General features: G+C 45.6%; 1 protein-coding gene across 1 annotated transcript in view; it reads right to left on the reverse strand.

The window, feature by feature from the left end:
• The window catches only part of ncanb (neurocan b), a 98,335-nt gene that overhangs the window by 14,163 nt on the left and 61,500 nt on the right, over window positions 1-22,672 (reverse strand). Inside the window, exon 11 of the mRNA XM_029828536.1 lies at window positions 9,656-9,769. Within this exon, the coding sequence (XP_029684396.1) occupies window positions 9,656-9,769 (114 nt within the window). The remainder of the gene's footprint in view (window positions 1-9,655; window positions 9,770-22,672) is intronic.

The following is a 22,672-nucleotide window of genomic DNA, read 5'->3' on the forward strand; positions in this document are numbered from 1 at the left end:
ATGGAGGAGGTAAAAGCAGGGGTAGAGGTGTAAATAGGCAGACAGGGGAGGTGGTTTAAATGTGAAATGGGCTCATATTCACAGTTCATTTTCGTTCCCTGGCTGGATTGTTCTGGGAAGAGTGGCCAGATGATGGTCTGTCGGGGTGCAGCTAATGCACAACGTCTGAAGAGGCGAACAGGAGAGAAGCTGGTCTCCACCTGCTGTTTCTGTCTGCACCGAGCACACAAGTCTGGGTCTCTGCAGCTGCTCCAATGTGAAACCCAAGGAAGATCAGGTTTTTAGTTACAAACGTTTTTTTTTTTTAAGAAACGGAGACTGGAAAACACCTCCAGAGAAAAGATTTCAAAAGCAAGAGACGGGGGACCAAAATAGCAACGATTTATCTGCTATTTTACATTTTTTTTCCATCAAAACATTGAAGACATTTTCCCTCCTACTTTGGGCTTTGACTGTAGTGAACCTCCAATAGTTGGTATGGCAAAAAGAACCAGAGGAACCTTCTGGTTCCTGGCAAGTCGGCTAAGGCTCCGTCCAGGTTACTGGCCTTTCCCCCCACATGTCACCTACCTGATTGTCCTCCCTGTTTCCACCTGCTCCCCCATGTGTAAATATAGTCTGTGTCTTCCTGCCGGAGTGTTTGTCGAGCACCCCAGTCTTTCTTCAAAGTCCTTGTTTCATGCCACGGCTACGTCTGTTCATGCTGCCATCGTCCCTTTCTGTCTCTGATAGGGAATTTTGTTTCTAATCTCCTCGATTTTCATTGCCGTTGTTGTTTGTCTCCTTTGGGAGTGATAATTATTTCGAAGATAGAGTTGCACAGAATTTTGCCGCACCTCCATTTTGAAGTAATGTATTCTATTTTGGTTGTTGTTGGTAATGACTTTGGTTATCCTCCGCCCTGGAGCCTTGTTGGTTTATAGTTTAATAGTCTTTTATTTTCCTCCTTAAGGGGTGATTTTGATTTAAGTAATCTTTTAGAATGTAACTCTGTTTCCAATTTCATCTTTCTCCTGCACATCCTTGAGACCCTTTCCTGACCTTCGGAAAAAGATGATGGTTGATTTACATACTATAACAGAATGAATGACCTGTTCCTGCCCTGTCAGAGACCTGTTGAACACAATAGCACGGAGAGAGAAAGATTCATCTCGGGCTCTGCCACATTTCTCTAAGAGGCCCGAGCAGCTGAGGGAATGGAAAGAGCTCCAGGCTCCTCGTGATCTTTGTGGGAGCGACTCCCCACATCACCAATGTTCAAAAACAGGACGAGCGCAGCATATTTCTGTATTCCGGGTTACGGATATGGAAATTCAGCAAAAAACAACATCGAACTCTTGAGTTCCTCTTGAAATTGTTGAGACAGTGAATCATTTAGAGCCCATGACCATATGTCCCATTCAACCAGCTCAACTATGTCTTATTTGACTTACAGCAGAGCAACATCAGTGATGCAGGATGGGAACTTGAACCAATTAGGTGTGGCGGAGTCCAAGAGACTGGAGCAGATTTTACCCTGCCGTGGCTCATTGGAGCAGCAGCTCTACCCCCTGCAGGTTCGCTGGAGGCATTAATGGAGGCTGTTCCACCTGCCTACATTTAATCTACGCTCTTCATGAACTGGGAGGAATCTGAGCTCCCGCCTCCAGGCGACCTGGTGTGGAAGGATGTGCAAAATCTGGGCTGATCCCCAAACTCAAAGCAAATGAGGACCGTGCATCTGATATCATTCACATCGGATGGACTCTGTCAGGGTTCCCCTTCACACCGGGGGCTGTTTGCAATATTCATAGACGTCTCAAAGCGCAGCCACCATGAGGGCAGCTGTGTTCCTGCAGTGGCGCAGCTCAGCTGGAGTCACTAGTGTGTGACTGTCAGCTGAGATCTGGAAAATGTAAAAACAGTGGTTTATTTCCCCAGGTTTAAAAGTTGTTTTTGGTCACCTGCAGATTGTGACAACAAGCAAAGGGAACAGAGAACAGTGGTGGTTCTTCTGTGCAATCATGGTGATAAGGGAGATCCTGATTTACCCAAAAGCCCTTAGCAGGGTTGGGGGTTTCTGGTAAATCAGTGATTAATATCTGGTGGAGTAAAACTACCAGAAAAAGCAGCTATCAGGCAGAAACCTTGAGTAGAGCAGTTGCCTTTGTCCTCATGTTGTTCATGAAACTCTTTACCAGAATTACCCCTTCTTGGTTTAATTGGCAATACAAGAGTAACTAAAGATTTTAATTCCAGGAACAAGCCTTTGTAAGTGATTTAGCCCCTGCTTCAGGGTAGCACACAGCAGGAATTACTGAGTACATCACTGCGTTGTGAGAAATCAGCACGTCCTTTTAAAAAGGCTCCGTATGCTCACTGTTCATACACAAATCATGACATGATACAGTTACAGAGTTATAGAGTCAGAGGAAGGCAAAACACTGGCATATTAATCCAGCCACTTTGGATGTTACTGTCAAGCTAGCAAACATCCCCTGGTGGTGACCTCTAATATAGATACGGCGAGATACGCAGAAGGGGTCAGAGTCAAACCTATTCAAGGCCTATTCAATCATATATTTGATGTAAAGACGACAACACCCCACCAGCAGATTCTAATCGCTGCGGGCATGACAACACAAAAGGTAGAACAGATTCAAGCCTGAGCGGGATCCTGATAAAAACCACCACCTCTGATGTTTTCTAAAGCACTTCCCACATGGAGTTAGTCAGCTCGGTTTGCTCTAATCCTCATTAGTCTCAGCCTGGACTTTCTCTACTGTCCTAATGTACTGAAACTCTTTGTATTCATTCCTCCTTTATTCCCCTGCTGTCTTCCTTCAGGGTGGCTGTGCTCCAGGTGTTCCCAGTTATCCAGCGACACCACAAGTTTTGATTGAAATCACGCTGATTTGATTTCTATTGCATTCTATTGCCGTGTGATGTCAGGTAATGATCACACCACGCATCCCGAACGCCGCGTGCCTCAGAAACACACTTCCCCGCGAATCTCATTAGGACGCTCATTGTCATTTTCCGCCCTCTCTGCCTGTCTCCCAGCAGTCACCCAGTGTTGTGGGGGATGGAGAACTTTCCAACTGGAAAGTCAAGTCAGAATGAATAAATATTAATGATTTGATGTATAGAAGAGGGGAAAAGAAGAGAAGAGGTGGAGGAGAAGATGGATGAAAGGCTGGCCTGGTGTGTGAGCCGAGGACGAAGGCAAGCACATTCTTCACAGACAACTGAGCGGCACCCCGACACCTTGGAATTAATTAGCTGCGCATTCTCTTTCTTTTTTGTGCAGTATTTCATTTTTCTTTGGTGAGATTGTATCATTAAGCTAGCTTCCCCGAGAACGGCCATCCCCCCCCAAAAAAACAGCAACTGACAAACTTCTGTAACTTTACATTCCTGCCCTGAAATTTGGAATGAATATTTGATTTATTCTTCATGGATAAAGTATATCCTGGCAACCTTTATTGATCCATAGGGTGACTTCTGATTTGTGTACATGGGCCATTAGGGCCTACAAGGCCTCCTTTGCTGGCCTAAAAAAGATCTGAATCACAGACTGATGTTAATTATATTTTGTTCAGGAATACTTATTAAATAATTCCAAATGGTCTGTCTGCTTCCTTTCATAGCTTTTCCGATGGCTGTGCTGCTTCCAGGCATGTTTTCTCATATTATAATATTTAACCAACCATATTTCAGCCATCATTTGTTGCCAGGCAGGATCAAAGTCAAAGAAGTCTGCCTGGAGGGTTTCATAATACCTTCTGCAGGCCCTCTAACACAAACTAAATGTCGATTAAACTGTTGCTTCAACCAATCAGATTTTGATTTGGGGTCTCCAGGCCCTCGAGCAGGTGGACGGCGACGTCAGCATATTCAGACTGGTTGATTGGATAGTCAGAGAGTCAATTAGCTAGCAAACTGCATCTGTAGAGAGCTGCGTAAATAATTAAAACTATTGTTTTGTTTGTGGAATAGCTATTTTGTCAGACTGCAATGGCTGAAGGAGGAGAAGAAAGATTTGGTGGCAGATTTACTGTCAAGGCCATTTTCAAGACGGACTTTTCAAGAAAAGCTGGACATTGTTAAGAAAGGTGGGAAAACTGATGCTAGTTAGCCTGTCAACTTGACTTTCAGTGTTAGCTTTGATGGCCACAGAAAAGGACTTCTTGGTGGAACTGAAGCCCATGGATAATCTGTACGACTACTTGTACGAGTCATTTAACTCTTTTTGAGGAAAGAATGGAGGATGGATTTTTTCTACAAATAATCCAAATTTTTGGTGGGTAAAATGTTGCTATTTTCTAAATAATATTGCAAGTTTGTGAAGTTGTTATTGATGGTTTTTATGTGTGTCGCGGCTGTAGCTGCAGTAGAAAGAGATTTGTTGACCCCTCGTTTGTTCATTTAGTAAAATTATTTATTGTGGCTACACACGTTATCTATCTGCAATGCAATGGCTCCTTATACTGCATTTATGCATAATAAGACATTTTTAATAACCACAAAATAGTTATTGAGGGGTGGATTGATTCAGATGGAGCACTCCTGAAGGCCTAGGGGTGAAATGCACGGTCTGCCACTAATATATATAGTACATGGTCCCACATGGTCCCACCCAAAAGTCCAGCACCCTGAGGCTGTACATCGAGACGAGTGGAGGCTCAGGGCCGCTCTCCTGGATGAAAGAACGAAGATCATTGAGTGCATCAGACAGATAACCCCCCATTGCTGAGTTGTGAGGTGAATACCTCCGGGAGGACAGACCCCTACATGGCAAGTACCACCACCAAACCCAGAAGGAGGCAGGTCTCAGAAAATCCAACAACAGCAGGAAAAGGCTGGATTGAGGCGGTAATCATGGCAGCACAAGAGTGACTGAAGCTGACACAGCAGGCAAAATCCAAGGCTGTGCCAAGAAGCCCCCTGAAATGATCCAGCACGTAACAGCAGGATGTAAGGGGCAGGAAAGGGCTTCGGTGATAGATGTGGCTGCTCCAAGTGCTGGCGCCGGGACAAAGGAGAGACGTACCAGGTGATGGGAGAACAGTTGCAGAGGATGTGGGGGTGAAGACATCCCTGTGGTGAGCAGAGCTTTAACCTCCAAGCTGGCCAAGTGGCTCCAGCAGAGCCCAGGTAAAACAGCTGAGATCTCTGTCTCAGCTAAGATGCTACCAGGATCCTCAGGAGAGCAGGAACCCTAGGACCTGACCTTGGAGGAGGCCTGAGGAAATCAGGTGAGTGTGGTCCAGTTAGGAGTGGAGCTTGGAGTTTACTCTTCCATTGCTGCTCCTCCTGTTGTTCTTGCCATAAGCACCAGGCTACAGCTTTGAGACAGGACGCTTCCGTGGATGGATTCCTGCTTTTGTTTTTAACAATAGTGGCCTGATGGGTCTGCAGATGCAGCGCGCTTGTCAGTCTTTCGAAATTAGGATCTCGAAAAATGCTTGTATCACACAAGCAACTCAATGTGAGTCAGTGAATCCAGCCCACACACCCACACACACCCACACACAGACACACAAACACACACACACACAGACTCAGAATGTGACAAAAACCTCCTGAAGTGCACCAAAGATAAGAGGCATTAATAGATGCAAAGAATTGAAGAAATGACAGCAGAAAGATAAAGAGAGAGACAAGAGAAGAAGACAATATGACAGAGAGATGTGAGGAATGGAGGAATTACACATCAACACACACACACACACGCATGCACGCATGCACGCGCGCGCGCGCGCACGCACGCACGCACACACACAGACACACACACACACACACTGTGCTGTTTTCTCACAAGAAACGGTGAAAAAAGAAGACACAGTAGGGGAATGAAGCTGACGAGTGGAAAGAAGCTAATGCTTCCTGTGTCACTTTCCACTTCAGTAAAGCTGAGAGAATTATGGTTTCTGCCTCTCATGATTAGAGAGCAAGCCTCCGCAAAAGCTGTTGCCCTGCCGAGCCGAGAGAGGAGTGACTAATGTCTCAAAACTGTAGCGTCTTTCCAGTAAACACATCTAATACAGAACTGTTGAAAAACACTGTGACAGAGGGATCAGGGTTGTTTTTACAGCTACAGCAACAGAACCAATTAACACCAACTGACGAGTGCTGCTGAAGTCTTCTGTCTGAGCCTGTGGGGGGAAAAATGTGAAAAATGCATGTGTTGCATGTTGAAAAATACATGGCATGAAGCAGTTTCCTCCAGTCTGAGCGCATTTATTGGAGGACCTTCAGCGCCATCAGTTTTATCACATTTATTGACTCTCAGATGAGATCACCATGGCAACAGAGAGCTGGCAGCTGACCGGGTTTCAGCAGCATGCAAGATGTTCGTTCAAAGCACACCTGAATATCTCAGACACTCAGGAACACAAGGCTGTAGGCAGAGCAGAAGCACTTCAGCAACCAAATGAAATTTAAATGGCCCAGTTGAAATGAATCCTCGTGTCCCTGTCACACTATCTCAGATGAGCTAAAGGACTGAATAGCTTCCTAAAGCCCGGCGCTCCACACTACCCCTAAAGGGTTGCCTTTTGCCCCAGAAATTTGAGACAATGTGACATTGTCAAAAAATGTCGAGACTTAAAGAAACTCTTTTTATTCGCTTTTCTTTGTTGTTGCTGCTCCACTTCTGCCAGGTAGTTAGCCCTAATACACTAATGAGCCCAAGTGCGGCGGTTGGTGTGTGTGTGTGTGTGTGTGTGTGTGTGTGTGGGGGGGGGGGGGTCTTTAGGTTAGTGCACGAATCCACAGGTTTCCTTACTTGTAATCAATGTCAAAGAAGAATATCTGTGCCTGATTTTGTGGTCGTCTGACTTTGGAGGGAGGCAGATTTGGTAATGTCCCAATCCAATTTATTGCAGCCTAAACACAATATTTTGTATTTAATGTAGAAATTGTCTCTTTTGCATCGAATCTGTTGCGCAACAAAAATGTGAACACAAAACATTGCAGTTTCTGCATTTACTGTTCAGGTATTTATCAGTAATAGAGTGAAAATGAGAGGAAATGTTAACATTTTCTCTGCAAGTTGATTTACACTAAATGTTTTGTTTGCCCCCTAATATTTTTAGTTAGAGGCCCCTTTGCTCCGCGTGGGAAAAGTTAGTCTGGGATATTTAAGCGGAATATTTATATTCCTGCAACAACACAGCAGTGACATGTTGAAGCAACGGGAAAACAGAATTTGGATTTACAAAATCTGCCCCGCTGCTCCCAATCAGCCAATCAGACAGCAAAGCAGCAGGTGTGGAGACGTGTGCACAGCTCACGTGCGCGCTAGAGCGGCACAGGAAGGAGGGAGTTCCATGTATGGGTTTCTGGCAGCGTGTGAAGTTTAAAGTTCTTAAAGAAATAAAAATTCCTACAGGGGGAAGTCTTTCATACTTGTTTGCGTATCGTCGGCAGCACAGGAACATTCATGAATATTCATTAAAATATTTGTAACAAACCGACTGTGCCAAAGTTGTGAAAACAGATTTGAGCCAACTGAGATCAACGCTACAACATTCCAAAAAGCAAAGCAGCCCCCCCGGAACTCAACTGCATCTCTCTCTCTTACACGTGCATCACTCTCTACAACTGTTCTCTCTCTTACACGTGCATCACTCTCTACAACTGTTCTCTCAGAAACGTGCATCACTCTCTACAACTGTTCTCTCTCTTACACGTGCATCACTCTCTACAACTGTTCTCTCAGAAACGTGCATCACTCTCTACAACTGTTCTCTCTCTTACACGTGCATCACTCTCTACAACTGTTCTCTCTCTTACACGTGCATCACTCTCTACAACTGTTCTCTCAGAAACGTGCATCACTCTCTACAACTGTTGTCTCTCAGAAACGTGCATCACTCTCTACAACTGTTCTCTCTCTTACACGTGCATCACTCTCTACAACTGTTCTCTCAGAAACGTGCATCACTCTCTACAACTGTTCTCTCAGAAACGTGCATCACTCTCTACAACTGTTCTCTCAGAAACGTGCATCACTCTCTACAACTGTTCTCTCAGAAACGTGCATCACTCTCTACAACTGTTCTCTCTCTTACACGTGCATCACTCTCTACAACTGTTCTCTCAGAAACGTGCATCACTCTCTACAACTGTTCTCTCTCTTACACGTGCATCACTCTCTACAACTGTTCTCTCAGAAACGTGCATCACTCTCTACAACTGTTCTCTCTCTTACACGTGCATCACTCTCTACAACTGTTCTCTCAGAAACGTGCATCACTCTCTACAACTGTTGTCTCTCAGAAACGTGCATCACTCTCTACAACTGTTCTCTCTCTTACACGTGCATCACTCTCTACAACTGTTCTCTCTCTTACACGTGCATCACTCTCTACAACTGTTCTCTCTCAGAAACGTGCACTGGCTGCAGCAGAAGTTGCTCTCTACAGATGTCAGAGGAGTGAAGGGGCCTACTGGAGAGCAGCCACGAGTCAGTGCAAAAAGCAAAGTGGAAAGTTTTTTCTTATTATTCATCAGAGTTTTGTGCTGCCAGTGAATCATTTTTAACTTCCTGCTCTTTCCTCGAAGCATTTTACTCAACTTTTCTGTGCAGATATTATCGTTTTTCCCCACACAGATTTTTTTTTTTTAAAACACAATTTTAAAACACATTTAAAGCTCTGATTAAAATAAAAGTCACCTCAGAAAAGGAATCGATGAAAAAACACTGAACACTAAGACCTGTAAAAACATCTAGAAATTGGAAACAGCACCAAAGCAACACACTGAATTTTGCCATGGGATTACAACTGCTCAACAATTCAGGGTCTTATCTGTCATATTTAACTTTTCATGAGACTTGAAACCATTTCATTACATAACAAATCAGGACTAAAGATAGGTTCGACTGGCGCTGCTGTAAAACAGGAGGTGCTTTAGATTTTCATGACGAATCCTACTAAAATCACCGTCTAACATTAATCATTCCTTTAAAAATGTTTGGTTCACGGTCTCCAACGTATTCCATAACTAGCATAGTTAAAAATATCAAGATTAATCATTGAATAAATCCCCCCCGGTGAGTTTTTAAATGTTTAAATTTAAGCTTTCCCTCATTTAAAAAATGATCACATTCTATTTAGGTAAATAAATACATGAAAATGACACTTTTTTCCATCTCGACTGCCATAAATTTAAACAGGCAACACTATAATACACAACAGCTTATTCTGCCATGTTTTCCTCTAACACAGTCTAAAGCCTCCTCCTCACCGGGGATTCCTGTAATGAGAGCTGAACCAGATGGACGCAGGTGCTCTGGTCTTATGCATTATTCCAGAGGACTTTCCTCCTCCTGCTCCCCCCTCCCCCTTGTCTGCGCCATGAATCTTCCTCTGTGACCATCTTCATTAATGCCTCCTCATTAATTCAGCCTTCCGCAACCTTGCTGTTTTCTCTTCACCTCTCACGGCCCCGTTCTGCTCTTTAATGCCATCTTATTTGCCTTTTACCTACTCTTCATCACTCCTTCCCCACTCCATCAATCTGCTATACAGTTCTATCTGCCCAGCATCTTGCACGTTTGCTTCATCAATCTAATTATCTACGTCTATTTCTTTCAACCACCCACACACACACACACACCCTAATAATTGAATAATTAAACTGGGGAAGCTTATTTCCACATTCGTACCTTTCTCACACGTCGCTCCTCCGTAGCTGGGCAGACAAAGACAGACAAAAGAGTTGATCTCATCGATGCAGGTTCCTCCATTTTGGCACGGATTAGAGTGGCAGTCATCGATGTCTGGAAGGAGACAGAAGGGTTAGAGGCGCAGGGTGGGCCATAAATAGATACAAAACGCACACACACACACACACACATATGGACACATAGGTTCAGAAACAACCATGTTTGCTTTCACATGCGATAGGTCCTCAGCATGATGCCACCAGTCTGGGCCTCACTTATGTATAAAAACATTTGCGTCACACACGCCACGCTAAGGCATCTTCTTTTTGTGACCTTTAAATGAACTTTCATTTATTTGAATTCATAAATTCCAGCCTATTTTCTCTCTCGACCTAAATTTGAAAGCATGATCACACCCCCCACAGTGCAAACTTGTAGATAAATAAAGGCCCCAACACGCGTGCACGCTCCCTCACACACCAGAAAAAAACCACTCTCTTAGATCCAAATGCAGCAGCTTGTTTTCGGACAAAGCCCACAAGATACTGGAAACTTTTGGAGCGATTAGGCAGGTTTTTGAGAAAGTTATAATTAAAGAGAATTGATTGAATTCATCAGTAAGTGGTTGGGGATGCGCCGAAGCGCATGATGTTAATTTCAATGGGTTTGCAGGACGTGCCGCGATTCTGCGGTCAACGGGGATGAAATGGTGAGGATGAGGAGATGAGCTAAAGCTGCACGACACACACACACACACACACACACACACACACGCACACACACACACACACACACACACACACACACACACACACACGCACACGCACACGCACACGCACACGCACGCGCACACACACACACACGCACACGCACACGCACACACACACACACACACACACACACACACACACGCACACACACACATTTTCTACTGTGAAGTAACTGAACTCCTGCCTAGGGGCAAAAATCATTAAATCTAAAGCCAGTATCCCAAGCGGCCTTGGCGAGAGGTCACGAGAGGGCAGCGGGAGCGTCAAACAAGCGAAAGTAAAGGACGAGAAATACAGACAAGAGAGTTTAGGACGATGCAGCCATACAGAGATGCAGGAAAACAAAGTGTGAAGGACAGGTGATGAAAACACGATGAGACAGAGGTGAGTTTCAGGGTTGGATTACAGGAGCTTTGCAGGCAGGCAGAGTTTGGGGCACAACTGCCTGTGTGGATAAAGCGGCTCGGAAGCCGGCGCCCCGCTTCCGGCTGATGGTAATTAAAGGCAGAATTAGATGCAGGAAGTAGAGACCCTGCCAGCGGATTTGGAGCGCAGCAAGCCGAGATTAGCATACGGCTGTATATTCTGTCTGGCTGAAAGAAAAATAAAAAAGAAAGGGTGAACAACAAAGCGAGGATTGCTGTAGTTCACACACATACGGAGGGTGAGTCCACAGCAACAGAGGCTGGCTCACTAATTAGCTTTAAAGGAAAGCCCTACATGTCGCCCGGTCATCTCCGCTCAGTCTCTGAAAACAGCCACATGATGTCTGCAGAGGCTCAATTTGGTGCTTTTGAAAGACAGTCCACCGAAACGATGTCAAAGTGACGTACTTACGGACGCCTGCGCTTCAAGAGCCCACAACTGTACAGAGCCCAGGTGTGTCCCACAGAGGGGAACCGTGCAACTACTTGCATGTTTGTCACACCACAGGAACGGGAATAACTGTAATTTTATCATCGCCCTGGACGGCTCAGGTTAGGATACATCAGTAATAATTTCCAAACACATCTGAACTGGAACTACTTGTGTATTCAGTCATCAGCAAATCCATTTTGCTCTCTGACAGCTGACGCCTGTCTGACAGGTCACATATTCAGCTCTCTCAGGCTGGATCCTCCCTGCCAGCGACATCGCCAACCAGCTTCCTTAGCCTGGCGTGTGCATGCAGCCAGTAAAACATGCCCCGGGTAACATGAATGCCTGTGTCCCTATACCGTCATCCATTTATGCTAGTCCACTTCCAGGTGTGGCTCAGAGAAAATTCTTCCACTTTCTGGCTCAGTGCCAAGTGTAACAGAATCAGGCCTGGGGGGGTGATGGGTGGGTTCTCTAGGGGCAATGAGGACAACGCTCGACTTATCTGTTGGCAGAGAAATGCTCAACGCGAACAGGTGCCAGCCACCGTGCTAATTGCCGGGTGCAGCTAAAGCACAAATGAGGCTTCCTGTTTGTGGGCGAGCCAGGATTATTAATCTGAATCGGCTAAAACGGGGGTGACCTCGACAGAAATTACATTTACCACTCATTTAGAAATCGTTTGGATGGTTGGTGCAATCGGCGTGTCATCGACTTTTGTGTATGGGTAGCTCTGGAAATATGAGGAGGAGTAGGTGAAGTGGTGGGAGGCTGATGAAGGAGGGCTGCAACACCGACTGGGGGGAGGGGGGGGGGCGGTCAGTTGAAAGAGTGTCTGGAGGCTTCCTGCAGGCAAGTGTCGAAACCAGGGTGTGAATAATTGAAAAGGGACGGAGACCCAGATACTGAGAGAGGAGATTGGGGGCTAACAGAAGGTGGATAGGAGGACCCGGTCAGCCATTCCCCATTTCCTTTTTGGGATTATTGTTGTTTGAATGGATCAGATTAAATTCCTATTACGTATTTACTCCAGACGGCCGGGATCAACTCCATCAACCTCCTGTCCCCCCTGTCTGCCACGCTGCTCCACCGTCTACACAATTTTTCACCTCAGGAGGGGCTTTTTCTGATTTGCCACTGGGATTTATACAATTCTCATATAAGGGATAAAAAAACAGGAGGAAAAAGAGAGACGGATCAAGATTTGAGCTGGCATACATTAAAATATGCTGGATTCTCCGAATGGGAAGGAAGAGCATTGTCATCCATAATATGGATGTATTAAAAGCCCCCTCCAGTTGAGGCTTGACAGGAGGAGAACAAATGACGATGGTTGCTGTGGAAACTCCCAATATTTCTCCACATGCTTTTACAAAGTACAAGAATTGAGTTTTAGGTAAAAAAAAAAAAGAGCACTATAATTTGGGATGAAACCTAATTAAACTCCTGCACTGGCCTTTGTTAACACCATTTAGGGACTAATAGAAGATGAGTTAATGAACATCTGCTTTCCTTGATTTCCCCATTGTAACAGCCCTGTTACTGTTCCAGAGCTGTCGCACAACATTTGCATCATAACTCCCCCCATTGTTTATTATGATACAGGTTAGCGTTTAAAACTGCAGTTCAGTATTTTCCGACTCTTTTTCATATAACGTGTCTTCGTCTGTCCTTGTCAGACTGTCCTGCTTTTCTTTTTCTTTCTTCACGCTCATAAATATTCAAGCGCAACATCAAATGGGAGCAAAAGTCACAAATATTGTGAGATATTGCCTGTTTGTTGGCTGACACAAGAAAAAATCTGCTGTTTTCTGCCGTGAGTTTCCTATAGAATTGGATCTTAAATGCCGGGTTTTGGTATTTTGTGATGTAGCTGGAGTGCAGCAGAGGAGTAAAGCTGTCAGCTGCCTGTTCTGAATGCCAAACTACTCTATCTATTGAAAGAGTCAAGATTGCAGCTATTTTCCTCTCAGTTCACTGACTAAAGAGAGCTTTTTCCCCTTTGACAAAAATAGCTATTTAAGATTTAAAGAAAACTTCTCACTGAGTCAGGAACTGCGTACATCTCCTTTCAATGTTTAAAGGAAAATGACAGAGTTATTGTTTAATCAATCCCATTTTTTGATGATTCAATGCACATCTGCAGCCTCAGAGAGGCGAGTAAAGCATTAATATACATGATTCGTCCGCACCAAACGTGTTGTTTGCAGGAGCGGACATTTGAGAGCCCGTCAGCTCCCTGTAACAGAGCTAAGAAAGCACATCTTTCAGTGCAGGCTAAATGCCAGCAGTTCAGATCAAACACAAGTCTGATCAATTACACAGAGAACCTTTGAACCGGTAAATGTCACCCGGAGACTTATATCCTGCGGGGCTGAGAACAGGGCGTGAAGGCGCGGTATTAATGTGACAGAGGAGGGATGGAGGGAGAAAACGTACATTTATTCAAGTCGACCCACCGATCTATCTGTGACACGCACCCGTGCAGGGACTGTGGAGAGGTGCAGCCGCCGCCTTTATCACGCGACGGCAGTGACAGATCTGGTCTCTCTTTTAACATTCTCCTAATTGCTTCCCCAACAAAGGCGACATTATGTAAAAAATAAATAGATGGGGGGAAAAATCGTGGGGGAAGAACGCTTTGAAATGCAAAGGTGTGTCACACAAAGGCGTCTGTGTGTTTTTGTCATGCTTCATTGTGAGAGGCCCCGGATGATTGACTTGCTTTAGCCGTCCGAGGAGCGTTGGCATTTCCATGCACTTGTGCAAAGATGGATACTTTGCTAATGAACCGCCGCCGTCCACGTGGCACGGACGCCTTTAGGACCATGTGGCGGTTGTGTCGGCTAATGCGAGTCGGTGTCAACCTTTAACGTGAACACCTGGTTGAAAATTCAATGTGTTTCTGTGCTCCCTCCTGGAGGAACAGGTGCGTGATACATGCTGGCCACTCATGGACAACGGGAACATTTTCACCCAGGATGCCGCTTTGGCTTTTTGTTTGGCGTTGTAGAATGTTTATTAACCGTTTAACATTAAAAATCTCAAAAAAGAAAATCACACACATAGTTGCGTGTGTTAACTAAAGCAGCACTGCTCCGTGGGATTAAATAAGAATGTTGGGTTTGGAATCAAAGCTGGCTGACTGTTTGTTTTGGGATTAGAACCCTACTGGTCTTAGTGGTCGCTCCCCCTGACATGAAGGTCATTTGTTAATGCAGTCGGCAATCCTGCTCCATAAAGCAAGCTGTTGCTCCTGCTGTGCATGTGAATGTGCATATATGGTTCTTCCTACCTGGCACATGCAGGATAGGCTCCAGCACCCTCCCTACGGCTTGGAAAAGGATATAATGTTAAAAAATAAATAAAAAATGCAAGTATCTGTGTAAGAAGAACTCTGGGAACTGCTTAAACAACATGACCAGATTCGATCCTGGGTCCATACCCAGCAGTTCTGGGTATGTCGACACATTTCCTCCTTGTCTGCAGGAGAAAAGCAGCCACTCGGGGGTTTCCACGTCCACCCTCACACATATTGGGTTGGCATTTGTCAAGGGTGCGTCCAAGTGATAGGGCTGCTGGGATGGCTGTTACAACAACACAGGGATGGAGAGGTTTCCTGGTGGACCAACATCAGCTTCCTGATGAATGGCATGGATTGTGAGTGTGTGTCTGCAGTGCAGAGTCCAGGGCCTTCAGCTGTGTTTGTGGATTACAAAGCAATGAGGACCAGCAGGGGGAAGACGGAACAGACAGACTAGACAGCAGCTCTGGTACAGCCCAAGGCTCTACGCTGCTCTCCAGAGAGCTCTGATCAACTCATGAGGGGAGACAGCGTCTGGAGAAAAGTCCTCCATCCTGTGTGGTGAAAAGTCCCAATTTCGGCTGAAAATACAGGAAATGCTTCATCCCTTGAGGTAATCTAGGATGCTGGCTTAAACAGGGATACACCACAGCCGGCAGAGATGGCATTACATCACAGGGCTCTGTTGATCTGAGTCATTACCCATGTGTTGTTCACATTGCACCAGCTGTAAGATGCAACAGGAGAGTGTGAGCCTCCAACATGCCCTGCAGACATTTACAGAAAAAAACACACACATGCATGTTTGGATTCTATATCTTTGTGAGGACCGCCAACGCATTTTTCAGCCTCCTACGCCAACTCTAACCCCATCAGAACTAAATGCCTGACCCTACCCAAAAACCCTCAGACGCTTGATGTCGTGCACAGCCGCAATGTCCTCACTTTGTAGGTGAAATGCGTTTCCTGCTCTTCGCCACAGGACATGTACGCGACCAAAAGGCTTCATGAACAAATGATTCATTTTCATGTATAGCAGCGCGGATGGGTGAGTCTGCAGGCCGCCCCGAGCGCTGATGCGCGCCTACAGTACGTTTCAGACAAGTTTTCGCTCGACGGATCTGCTGCAACATTTAGAAGCAGCCCGGGAAAATGTAATGAGGTAAAGTGTCACAACAACCCACGTAGCTCTGCTAGGCTTCAGTTCTGACAGCCTGCTTCTGCTCACAGATGTCCGTGCTCGTGTGTGTGTTTATGCACTGTGTCGAGTGTCTATTTTTCCTTGAATGACACCGGTGGGTTAGATATTGATGGCGAAGGCTGAAGCACGCAGCCGTAGTGACATCCCGCTCTGGTCCCCGATGTGAAATGCACAACAGGCAGACAATTGTCAGGAATTTGGCAGCTTTGGGGCTTTTGTAGGACATCTCCTGTCAGGGTTGCAACCAAAAAAACCCAAAACCCAAACTTGTTTTTGCAGCGGCCTTTCTAAGAGCAGCAAACGGTTTCTTGCAGTCAAACAGTCACAGTCAGAAGAGGAAGCATAAAACTCCTGAACAATTCAAGACGTTCATATATCATGAATAACAACCTGGCGACCTTGGCCATTACTCAAAATTATAATTAAAGAGACCCTGAATAGATTTTTAACAGTATCTTTTATGAATCTGCTCCTGTGGATGAGAAGCTTTAGCTCAGTGGTAAAGCTGCCTGCAAATCTGGCGCCATCAGACTTGGATTCTTTGGGCATTCATTTCTTACAGACATCAAATAGTGCTGGACAATCTAATATGAACTTTAATAAGTTAGTCCACCTGGTTTTTGTACTGAGCTTGTTGGTTTCAATGCAGACTTTAAGATTATTTTTACCTTTCCGCTCCTCCACCATGACCACCTCCACATTTCTCTTCCTCCGTGTCATTGCCCTCCATCCTTTTTTATATATTCGTCACCTTCCAGTCTCAGCACCTCTAATTTTCCTTCCATTTCCCCGGAGAGCTCTAAAAACCTTGATCTCGCACGGCCCTGTGGTTATTTTCCGTTGAGTCAGAGGGTTTTCACATGTCCCTTCTGGGCTCTTGAGGTACGCGGAGGCTGTATCCCTGTAGGCCGGCTGGAGCTTTGGCCTGAAACCTTTATCTTCCAGAGACACCCAGGCTGGGACCGTTTAGCACGCCTCAACAGAGCTCTTAAACTGACAGATTATTCTATCACCTTTCACTGCATCTCCTCCCATTCACTTTTACATGCCTTACTTTTTCCACCGCTTTTTCCCATCCTTCATTCAGTTTCACTTCCCAGTCCTCCCTTTTTATCTTTCCCCTCTACTTTTCCATCATCCCTCAAAATTAGTTACCTTCTTACAATAAAAAAAAATAAATAGTCGTAATACCTTTACCGTTAAAGTAGAGCAGTTCCCAAGAGGATTGGATGACAGGCTATTCTCTGCTTCCTGTTACTATTCCTGATGTACTTCAAGAGGGAAGAGTTGAATGGAATTAACCATAAGACTGTCAGACTCAATTAATCAGTGACAGAGAAATTATATAAGGTCTCCTGTTTGAACGGAAAGAGCCGGAATGTTGGTTCTACAGCTGACAGAATGAGGCTCGTGCAACAATCAACTGGCCCCCGTTGAATCTTTTTTCCTGTTTTGAGACGCGCTCAAGTCCAATAAAGGACCATTTCTTCCCTCCACGTCGCGCTCGGCTGCTATAGCCCAACGTTTGTCGACTTATTTTGTCCGAGGTTATATCGACTGAGCAGAAAATACACCGAGCCTTTATAAATGTATGCAAAATGATGTCCATAACAAATGATAAAAACTCGATGGCGTTTGTGAAACAAATGCAAATTTAATGTCATTTGGGAAAAGGAGTACAAAAAGATCAACGAATGGTGAGTTTTTTATCTTGAGCCAAATAAGCGCCGTGTGGTTGGCACCTCCGCTCTAATGAATATGCAGAGCGGAGCGGTGCACAGCACAGGCAGGACCATGCAAATGAACTCATTTAACGTGCACAGTGTGGTTGATCATGCCTGAAAGCATCTCGTAAATGTATCTGTAGGAAATATATCGGAACTGCAGGTGCACAGACGTATGGGGGAGCACAGGGGATGAAAGAATGAGCACTTTTGTACTCGTGTTTTACAGTATTTTGGGGGAAAGAAGAGAAAGGACATCCTCTCTCAGCAATTTCACTTTGGGACTCGAGAGTCGTGTTCAGCAGAAATGATTTCAAACGCTTCACTTGCATTCAAAGCAAGTGAAGTCACTTATCCTTCTTCCTGTGATTGGTGTCATTGTGCGTTTATGTTTGATTCTTTTCTCTTCAAAATGTGCTTATTTATGTTTGAAACCGCAGTTTTTCCTGGGGGAATTGTCAGTGTTGTTGAACCTGTGCTGCTCTCTGCATCACTCTGCAGAGCGACACGAGTCATCTAGGCTGGGAAAAGCTTGTCAGCCAGGTCATGCGTGTGCTTAGTGCTGCACGAAGCTCACACTCTCAGTAGGTTCACGTGTTGAATGAGAAGCTCGCGCTGACCCTGTTTGTTGACGATCGGCTCTAAGGTGTTTTGTGTTTATGGGCTGCTGCCTGAGTATGACCGGAAAGCCGATAAAGCCATTCTCCTCTGCACACCACCCTCTGTCTTCTGTCTTCATGAGAACTCAATCTGCCCCGCTTTCTACGTGGCCAGCCTTCCGCTTCCCCTCCTCCTCCAGAGTCACAAATGCGTGTCAGGCGCACACGTGCATATTATAATTCACTGAATGTACCCGACACTGGTGCTGACAACTAAATTACAAAGAAGAGGAGTAAAGACAAGGCAATTCAACAACTCAAAATGGCACTGGAGGTGTGTGTGTGTGTGTGTGTGTGTGTACGAGAGAGGGAAAAAAGAGGGGGGGAATGAAAAAGATAAAGAGGTAAGTCCTTGCAACTTTGCCAACACCTCATTAATCTGCAGGCATGTTTATGCCAATGAGGTACAATACACACACACACACACACACACACACACACACACACACGCGCACACATACACACACACACACACACACACACACACACACACGCGCACACATACACACACACACACACACACACACACACACACACACACACACACACACACACACACACACACACCACCCTGCCGTTCATTATCATTCATTCTGCAGCCTGTGTGCCCTTTGTTTCTCATTGTCTCAGGTGAATTTGTAGACAGAAATTGAGTTCTCTACTGAAAAGAAAAACCCAAAAGGTACGCGGCCCATTCGTGTGCTGATTCGTGTGCACACTGACACGCATGACTGCAGGTGGCCGGGAATGTGTCTGAGATTTATTATGTGCTTGACAAGTGTGCATTGGCCGCTCCAGTGTGATATCGGGGCCTCTTGACTGTTGGTGTGTAACGTCATATCCACTGTGGATGTGTAGCATTCCGAGTCACATGCTGCTCCAATCAAGCACCCCTGATGGCGTTGGGGTGGTCTGGAGGGTATGGCCAATCATGATGCTGATTGAGGAACCCAGCAGAGTGGATGAATTAATGAGGCATGTCGATAGAGGCTGAGCCAGCCAATCGTAGCGCTCTCAGAGCTCCTCAGCTGTCACAGGCTGTGACAAACTGCTGGTCATCAATCACGCGAGAGACAGATAGCCGCCGTCGCACCCAGGCTCATACACGCTTCATTGGAGCGACTGTGCTGAGTCACACAGTGCGGTATAACCGTCCCATCGCTTTGTCTGATTAACAACGACATTGTTCAATCAGAAATTATGGCTGCTTTATTCAGGACGGGAATGTCTCTTTAAAGCGCAGAGCTAAGCTAAAAGCCTGCTAACCGCAGCTCTGAGCCACTTCACAGACATCCAACCACTGGATTGAGGACCCTCACGCCTGGGGAAACAGATACTGTTGATGTTCATCACTCTTTACTAAAGCAAGCGGAGCTATTTTTTATTATTCCGAGAATATCCAGAATGTCCATTTTCCAGATTCAGCCGTCCATTTTTGACGCGCGCCTTTATTGAGCAACCTGACTGACGAAAAACGTCTTTTTCTAATTGCACATCCTTTTCACCCCCCGGCAGGAGAAGGAGAAAGCCAAGAGAGAGCAGTAAAACTCAGCAACGTATTGACTCAACGGCCAGAATTTGGAGGATTTGGAGCCAACCACATAAATCCATCCCATCATTATTGAATGAATAGAATATCCTGAGGGGAGCAAGCAATGGTCCGCCCATCTGTCTTCCTCAGTATAACCTTGCAGATTACTGAAAATACATTGGAAACCTTTTTTCACCCCCCTCTTAAGCCTTTTGGTTATAACTCAACTCAATCTTACACAATCGCCCCTCGTCGATGCGGAGGCCCATTTCACCGCCTCGCTTCACTTCAAAGCCCAGATATTTCTCCTCTGCTGACACCTGCCCATGAACGCCTACCATGTAAGACCCAATATCCTTAGCTGCAGCCCAGTCTTCCAGTCCTCTTTGACCTCATCGCTCAGATCTGTGGACATACCGGTAAGGTAATATGGGGGCAGTGATATTAATAGCCTCAACTTCATGAATGTTTAAAGCTCAATCGTGCGAGCTGGTATGAAAGCAGCGGGTCTCAGAGGATGAATTAGTTAATACCCAAGCCCAGCGGGTGGGGGGGCTTCTCTCGGACCTTTCAAAACAGGAGTCATGCATTAGCTCCTCGTACAGTCCTGGACACGCGGGGTTGACGTGGCACGTCAGACAGATGCTCGTGGGCGGAGAGTTACAAAGGCGGGAAAATAGGTGAAAAAGGAATTCATTTTTGTGCACATTCATGTGGGGATACTTGGTGACTGGAGTGTGCACAGGTGAATGAGCGCATGAGCATGAATACGTTTCATTTTATGCATGAGTACAGAGATAGTTCCCTGTGAGTAATTGTGTTGGCCTCTGACAGGAAATACAGAGAGGGGGAGCGAGAGAATGGAGTGTGAGGACAGAAGTATGGCAGGAAATGAAATGTGCTATTTGGGAGAAATACTGGAGGGGGGGGGGGCTATGGGCTTGTTTTCCTCCCAATCTCTGCACTGCGGAGCAATTTCAATACAGGGCTATAAGGCCTGTCTCCAGAAAGAGCAGGAGGGCGGAGAAAAATTGGGTGCATGAGTGATAGACATGGTAAATTATGAAGAGAGGAGGAGGTGTGTGTGTGTGTGTGTGTGTGTGGGGGGGGGGGGGGGGGGTGCAGTAGTGACAAGGGTGAGGGTGTAAAGATGGAGCGAGCGTGGGAAGGGAAATGCTTGATTCTCAAAAAGGTGGAGGGAGAAAAACACGGCGCGGCGCTCAGATCTAATCGGCATGGCTGGAGACGGAGCCGAAGTGCACGGCTAAGTGAGGAAGAAAGGAAGGAAGGCTGGAAAAGCTTTTTGGCTCCTGCAGAGCGGAACAAGAGGATATTGCCATGCGCAGCTGGGGGACGTTTCTGTTCAACTTATTTCTTTAAAACGGATCTGAGCGTTCTTCGAACCTCCCTTGAGCGTCCACATAATTCCGACTCGATTGTCTGAGCAGAAAATAAATAAAAAAAACACAAGCACAGCTTCATCAGCTATCTAATGTGTCTGATGTAAAGGGCCTTGAACGCATCACTGCAGGCACCCGTCTCTGCGTGTTCACTGCTAAATCCAGATGAAAAAGCCTCTCCGCACAAAATCATTTACCTGCCGTCTATCTTCCTTCCCCCTGACTGACTGCCTGATTGAGGTCTTTCAGGAGAACAAACATCGCTCGGCTGAAAATAATTTCTCTGACTCCTGCTCCTGTTGGAATCTCAGTGATTTGTCGACCCGTGTTTAGCGATAGACACAGACGGGTTAATGTGTTTCCTCCACACATCTGAATTAGACGGCAGGAGGAGCGGCGGCTCGTAAAAGGGAACCGTTTCTCAGGATGAAACAGAGTAAAATGTGGATGTAGGAAAAGCTGACCTCAAACTGCCGACGACTCACCTCTCAATTTGGGACATCTTGATTCAACCGCCGGGTTCAAAGAAAACTAATTTAAAACAACAACGTTTGTCCAGATAGTGAAAGATGGATGATGGTCAACACAGAAACAGCTCAAAAAGGGGAAGCAGGAGGCAAAGAGGCAACTTTCCTCCGCGCCCACATCACTGGAACCTTAAATGCTCCAACTCTGGCTGTCTGACTTTCAATTCGCATGATTGCCTGAGTGAAAGGGGGGCAATAATCATCTGGCTTTTAAGTTCACAGCAGGTGCTGTAATTAAACGACAGAAGAAACGTAATAAAAAGAACAAAACACGTATATATGATATGGAGGGTTTTAAAAAGAAAGGCTGTCAGGTAAAGTTAAGAAATAAAGATAATCAAGAAAAATGGAAGTCAGAAGAATGAAAGAGGAGATTTGCATCCACCCCAAAATGTCTTGTTCTGTCTTTTCTGTTCCCCGCGACTGAGGAATAAATCATCTGTGCTTTCACACAGTTGGAGCTCCATCCTAATGCGCTCCTGAGTGGGCTGTTAGAGCTGAATTAGTTTGTAAAATCTGATGAATGTTCTGGAAGATGCGTCGCACAATCTGCTTGAGTGTTTCGCAGCTTGATTGATCTGCAGTCCACTTAAAGGTTGTGAACACCCACGGTGGTGATTGCATTTACGCTTCCATTCGGGGCAAAGATGGATGGAATGATGCTGGGAATTACTGCCAGGAAGAAAAGCACTGTAGACTAAAGTGTGACCCCACACGCTGAGAGTGTTTAGCATTTCCAAACCTGCAAACCTTGTTGGGAGCAACGGCTAACAGGAAAGCAAGTGTCAAGATGACCACCGTGAACACCTTGAATGCCTTCATAACCAAATCAGTTTCATTTTGACGTTTAGGTCCTTTGGTGACTTTTGTAGCTAGTCTGTAATGTAGAGTCATATAAATGACTAAGTGGCTGTGGGTTGGAGCTTGAAAACCCGCCGCTAAAGTGCTGCCTTTTACGATAATATTCCATGAAAGCGGAGTGATGGACACATTTATATGTTCAAATTCCCACTTTGAGGTCTTTCTTAAGCGGTGGGCTGTTG

Source organism: Takifugu rubripes, chromosome 20 (assembly GCF_901000725.2).
Source record: "Takifugu rubripes chromosome 20, fTakRub1.2, whole genome shotgun sequence".
NCBI lineage: Eukaryota > Metazoa > Chordata > Actinopteri > Tetraodontiformes > Tetraodontidae > Takifugu > Takifugu rubripes.